The 6,177-nt window shown below is 68.8% G+C and overlaps 1 protein-coding gene across 1 annotated transcript in view; it reads right to left on the bottom strand.

Moving 5' to 3' along the window:
- Positions 1-4,541, bottom strand: part of ACR (acrosin) — a 5,206-nt gene extending 665 nt beyond the window's left edge. Inside the window, exons 1-5 of the mRNA XM_044430667.1 lie at positions 4,468-4,541; positions 3,868-4,068; positions 2,711-2,976; positions 1,816-1,961; positions 199-471 (exon numbers count right to left, since the gene is read on the bottom strand). Coding sequence (XP_044286602.1) covers positions 199-471; positions 1,816-1,961; positions 2,711-2,976; positions 3,868-4,068; positions 4,468-4,541 — 960 coding nt within the window. The remainder of the gene's footprint in view (positions 1-198; positions 472-1,815; positions 1,962-2,710; positions 2,977-3,867; positions 4,069-4,467) is intronic.
- Between the last annotated feature and the right edge of the window lie 1,636 nt (positions 4,542-6,177).

The raw sequence follows: 6,177 nt of genomic DNA on the forward strand, positions 1-6,177 counted from the left end.
GGGTGCTGGCGTGGGACGGGTCGTGGTCTGTGGCGGGAGGGTAGATCTCGGCGTGGTCGTGGGTGCTGGCGTGGGACGGGTCATGGTCTGTGGCGGTGGGGTGGGTGGTGGCGTGGGCTGAGCTGGGGCTGGGGTCCCAGGCTCAGCGGGGGCCAGGGGGCCGAGTGGGCTGCCAGGCTTCGGCCTCGGCTTGCTGACCTCCACAGGTTTGGAATGAGACGCTGCAACTAAATGGACTGATCCGTGAGTCTCCGGGGCCAGCGCCGCTGTCGAGGCCACGTGCTTGGGCGTGGGAGGGGGCTGCGGCATGGGGCCGGCCCACCCCTTCATCCACGCGTAGAAGCTCTGCGTGGCGGTGTAGACGCCCGGCCGGTGCGCCCTGCCGCAGCCTTGCCCCCAGCTGGTGACGCCAACCACCCAGTAGGGCTGCGAGGCCTCTTCCCGGCACATGAGCGGGCCGCCGCTGTCTCCCTGGAAGAGAGGAGGGCGAGGGTCAGCGCCCGGCCCCTGGCCCACAGGGGTGGGTGCGATGGTCCGGGGCGTCCCCCCCGTGTGGTGGGGCAGGGGTGCCGGGCAGGAGGGCCGCCCGAGGATCGGGCGGTTGCAGGGCTGTGTCCTCTCTGGCTCTGCCCCTGGTGCAGGTGGATTTGTGCTGGCCCTTGGGATGGGCCGCAGAGGCAGGGAGGGTGGCCCCAAGCTGCTGCTGGCGGCCTGCCAGGCCCCGGGCCTCGCCTCCGGGGTGCCCCTTCCTGTCCGGAGCTCACCTCGGATTTCTCAGGGGACCGGAGAGACGCAGGGGGTTGCCTGGCCTGCAGGAACAGCGGCCAAACTGCTCCGGGTTGTGGGGAAGGGAGCAAGCCGTCGCAGCCGGGATCGCTGCAGCAGCCCCACCCCCTGTGTGCACATGCCTCCCGCCCCCCCCCCCCCGGCAGTGTGAGTGCCCATGCTCGTCCCCCAGGAGGTGTGCGCCCCACACGGGGCCGGCCGGAGCCAAGGAGCGCCTGCCTCTGAGCGCAGCAGCAGCGTCCCACAGCAGGCCGGCCTGCGGGGGGGGGGGCGAAGGGCTCGGCAGTGCCACCTCCGGAGGAGGCCAGGCCCGGCATCACGACCCACGGATCGTGAACTGCGCGTCCTCTTAGCCCGGCATTGTGCTCATTTTGGCCCTTGGAAGCTGGGCACGGCCTCTGCACCCGCATGGAGTCTGCACACCATTTCCCCGCAGCGAGCCTTGTGCCCAGGCGCTGTTTGTGGCGCGCACTCTGGGGCGCCTGGCTGGCCCCTGCGGAACTCGAGGTCTGATCCAGCCTGGCTGCTCCGGCATTGTGGCCCCAGAGGTCCGACCGCGGCTGGGCTTGATGCCGCAGGCCCCTGCCCGGATGGCGTGACCGAGCGGCGTGGGGCCCGGAGGCGCTCTTCCTTCTGCCACTGCAGGCACTGAGCACTGCTCCGACCTGCGCCGGCTTTCGACCTGGAGGGAGGGCCGCCCGAGGAGGGGGAGCCGGGCCCACGTTCGTGCGGGGGACGAAAGGGACGAGCGCAATCCTGGCTCAGGTCTGCGCTCAGAATTCCCGTTTCCGTACAGATCTGCCTTTCTGTCAGATTCAGTCGCCAGTCGCACGGCATCCAGAATGGTTTTGCCCTGGGCACTGGACCGGGGCTCTTTCCAAGCGGCCCCAAAAGTGGTGGGGGAGGGGAATTGGGATGTATCTGCGTCGAGCAGCACTCCCGCGGCTGCGCCTCGAGTGCGTCCGCGACCCTCGGCTCCCCGCACGGCGCCTCGGACGGCCCCGGGAGGCACGGGGGCCCTGCCCTTACCTGGCAGCTGTCCACGCCCCCTTCCTCGTACCCTGCGCACAGCTGGTGCTCGCGGATGGCCCCGCCGTACCAGCCGCTGCTGTTGCACTGCGCGACGGGGAAGCGGTTGACCCTCGCCTCCTGCATGATGTCCGTCGCCTGCTGGCCTGTCGAGAGGGGAAGGCCGGCGCTGAGCCCCCCTCCGGCCAGCTGGACCCCTGGCCGGCGCAAGAGCCGTGAGCCTCCCCGCCACGGGGCCCTGCAGGGCAGCAGCGCCCGGCCTGCCTGCCTGCCCGCCCGCCTGCCTGCCTGCCTGCTGCACGGGCCCCGATGGACACAGGGCACCGTGCTCGTAATTGACGCGGGCGGGTTCTCCGTGTTCGCCTGCCTGCTCTGATGCCCCCGAGGCGAACCTGGCACATCCCTCAAGAGCCACAGCCGGTCCTGCCTGGGAACGCCGAGCACGGCACTCGCCTAAGCGAGGCTCCGGCACGGCCCCTTCCATGGCCGCATTTCCGTCCCAGGAAGACCCGTGGCGACTACAAGGCAGGAGCTCGGCCTCGGGCCAGGGGAGCATGCGCAGCCCACCCCGGTCTGAATCGGGCCCCGGGGTCCTCCTGGCGGCCGTGCCCCTTCCCTGCCCCCACCTCCTTTCCCCAGGCACCATCATCAAGGGGTTTCCTGGCCTGTGTGTGGTTGCCCCGTGCCAAACGGTTGGCCTGCCCCTCCCAAGGCCGTAAGAGCACCGAGCGCGCCGATTTCCTTTTGGACCTGCGCACCGCAGGCAGGCGGATCCGGGCCCTGGGCTGGAGGGTCCCCTAGCCGTGGAAGGAGCGCGGCTGGCGGCCGCTGCCCATCCTGAGGCCTCCGCACGGCCGGGCCTGGGGGCACGGGAGCGGGCGGTCTGCGGGCCTACCGTGCTCCCTCGAGGCGCCCCATCCGCTGATGTAGCAGACGGCTAAGGCGGGCACCCTGACGGTGCTGTCGGGCAGGCAGGCCGGCTGGATGTAGCTGCTGCACATGACCGGCTGGTCCAGCTCCATCAGCGCGATGTCGTTCAGCTCCACGCCGGGCTGGTAATCCTCCTGGACCACCACCTGCTTGATGTAGCGCACGTGGACCTCCGAGCCGAGGGACGAAAGCTTCGAGGCGCCCAGCACGGCGCGCCAGTGCGGCAGGTTCCTGGGGGCGGGGTGGGCAGGGCCCGGGTTAGCCCCAGGCGGCCGTGCCGCCCCTTGCGCAGCGGGCAGCGCCTGCCCTGGCGAAACCCCCTCCGGCAGCCCCTGTGGGCTCCAGCCTCCTCACTGCTCACTCTTCCGCACACGCCTCAGCGCGGATGCGGCCCCCAAAGGGGGGGCGGCCCACGGGAAGCTCTGGCAGAGCAGCGGGAGCGAGAGTGACCCTCGTTTCCACACGGAAACCTTCACCCTCGGAGTCGTGCGGTATTCAGGGAGGGGGTGTGCTGCGGGAGGAGGAGATCTCCTAAAGCCCCCTTCCCTTTCGTGTGTCGTGCGGGAGCGCCCTCTTCCCACTGTGCCTCCTGCCCGGTGGGCTCTGAAGCGGAGGTCCTGCTCCGGGAGCCCTCCTTGAAGGAGATCAGGGTGGCTACCCGGAGGAGGGCCTTCTCTGCAGTGGCACCCCAACTTCGGAATACACTCCCCGGAGAGGCTCAGCTGGCACTGACACGTTATTCCTTTCGGTGTAGGGCAAAAACCTTATTTTCCCATTATTTTAATGTTGAGTTGGTTTAACTGAGGATTTTTATCTTGACGGATGGCTGCTGTGTCTGTTCTGTTCTGTTGTTTGTTTCTTATTGGAAGCCGTCCCGGGACAGCGATGGTCGTTGGGGCGCAAAGGTTTTGAATGAATGAATGAATGAATGAATGAATGAGGCAGCTTCACCCCCCAGGGATGCTTCAGGACAGCTCCTCCTCAGGGGTCCCCAGGGGCTGTGAGGGCACTGGTCCCGCCCAACCCAGATCCCCCCAAGGACCATCATGGTGGCCCCCGCATGGCACCCCCCCCCTGGGCGGGCCACTGCTTCCCCCACACGCTTTGCTGGGCCTCACTCACCTCTTGTTCCCGAAGCAGTGGGCTGCGGTGAGAACCCACCGGGCCGTGATGAGGGAGCCCCCGCAGGTGTGCTTGTGCCCGGTGATCGTGGGCAGCTGCAGGCTGACGATCCACGGCCAGGCCCCCGGGTGGGCATCGATCCCGCCCACCACCCGCACGCTGCTGCCTGGGCCCGGCACCAAGGGGTGTCTCCCGCAGACGCTGCAAAGAGGAACGGGAGGCGCTCCGTCCGTGCTGCCTTGGCCAGGCGGGTTCCCCCGGCCACCTCCAGGTCTCGCCCCCTGTGGGCAGCGGGGTTCCGAGGCGCCTGCCCCCAGACCCCCGATCCGCTCCCCAGTCCACCGCTTTGCTTCCCCGCCGGTGCCTGGGCCTCGTGCCGGAGGGGCCCTGCCGGGTTCTGCCTGGCCGCCCCTATGCTGCGCCCGCGCCCCGCCTCCTCTGGCCCCGCGGAGCAGCCCAGTTCCCCCAGTGGTCCGCCCGTGCCCGGCTCTCCCCAGCCGGGCCTCCGGCGGCAGCGTGCGGGGCACCCCGTGCGCTGGCCGTGTGCGCGGCGCCGAGGCCGCTCCGCCGGGGCCGGGCACGGGCTCCCCGGGCACTCACTCGCATGTGTCAACTATGGCTCGGCCGGGCCAGACCGTGGCAAGGATCTGGAGCAGAGGAAGCACCCATGTCATCGTCCCGCGGCTCCGGGTGCGGCTCCTCACCGCATCCTCGGCCGGGCAGGCCCCGCGGAGGCCCGTATCCCGGCTGCGCCCAATCAGCACGCAGGGAGTGTGACATCACTCGGAACGTGCCGCTCCGGGGGCTCCGCGGCCCCGGCTGGGACCCCCCGGCCGGCAACAGGGGAGCTGCCCTGCGCCCGAGGCCCACGGGGGTGGGCAGGGGCTGCACCCCTCCGCGGGCACCCGTGCCCCAGGCCCAACCCCGCCAGCAGGCGCGGGGCGCCCCTTGGCACGGTTCCTGCCGGGGTGCGTGGCTGTCCTGCGGGAGCGCCCTGCGAGGATCCTGTGCGTGCCCCCTTCGCCAGCGCAGGCAGGCCCTCGAGCAGCTGCGTGACGTGCTGCCGGATCACCAGTGCTGGGGATCACGGAGCACGCGGAGACCTGCTGCCCGTCCCAGCAGGACGGCGGGGGGCAGACCCGGGGGGAAGCCTGGCACCCCAGATGCCCACCACCCTCCACATGCCGCCTGCCAGAGAGCTCCCAGATGCCCCCCAAAGCTCGGAGCGCCCTCTTTCCAGATCGAGTGGGACCTGGCCTCCTCCTAGGCCGGGTCTCCGTGAGGCAGGCCGGCTTCATTGCGCTGAGAAGTCCTCGTGCTGCTGCTGTGGCCGCATCCTGCACCTGCATCCTGGCACTCCAGGGCCCCCTGCGGTGGGATGTCCTCCGTTTTCACGCCGTTTGCCAGGCGAGCCCAAGGTGGGCTGGGTGGAGCGACGGTCAGGGGGATCCCCGCTGTCTGCAGAAGGAGACTCGGCGTGTGCTCGCCAGCGGCCCCCCTCAAACTGGGGCGAGTGGCGCGAGGGGTGCTGCAGGGCCCAGCCCCGGCTCGGGGCCCTTTCACGGTTGCGTCAGTGCCTTGGACGAGGAAGTGCCGATGACACCAAACTGGGTGGCACGGCTGAGACCCCGGAAGAGAAGCCAGATTCGAGTGATCCGTGGAGCCCTGGGCTGAAAACAAAAGGCTGAACCTCCTTTCCAGGGACCCTGCCAGGTCCTGCGCCCAGGAAAGCGACCCAGACGTGTTGCCACGAGATGGATCGCGCCGCAGTAGCACGAGTGGAAGGATCTTGCCACTGTTGTAGTTCCCAGCTGAGTAAGAGTCCACCGCGTGCTGGTGGGGCAGGGGGCCAGTGTCATTTTGAGCTGCGTTAATGGAAGTGTCGCTTCCCAGCCTCGGCGTCCTCGATCCTCTTCACTCGGCGCTGGCCAGGCCTCACCTGGGGTGCTGCGTCCGGCTCAGGGCACCACGACTGGAGAAAGATGCAGACAGGCCGGGAGAGGCCGGCCACGGGGATGATCTGGGCACTTTCTCCCTGCACAGGTAATTGTACAGGGCGACCAAGGCAGATTCAGTACCGTACTCAAGTCTGAAGCTGGACTGAAATGGGTCCAGATAGTCAGTCTCATCCATGAGAGCTTGGAGTTGTCCCACCACCACCTGCTCCAACACCTTACCCAGAAACGGGATGTTGGCCACTGGTCTATAATTAGTGGCCATCTCTGGATCCAGGGATGCCTTCTTCAAGACTGGTCAGACGACTGCCTCCTTTAAAGGGCCAGGTACCCAGCCATCCCTCAGAGAGGCATT

Source organism: Varanus komodoensis, unplaced genomic scaffold (genome assembly GCF_004798865.1).
Source record: "Varanus komodoensis strain SLA01 unplaced genomic scaffold, ASM479886v1 scaffold1, whole genome shotgun sequence".
In the NCBI taxonomy this organism is placed as follows: domain Eukaryota; kingdom Metazoa; phylum Chordata; class Lepidosauria; order Squamata; family Varanidae; genus Varanus; species Varanus komodoensis.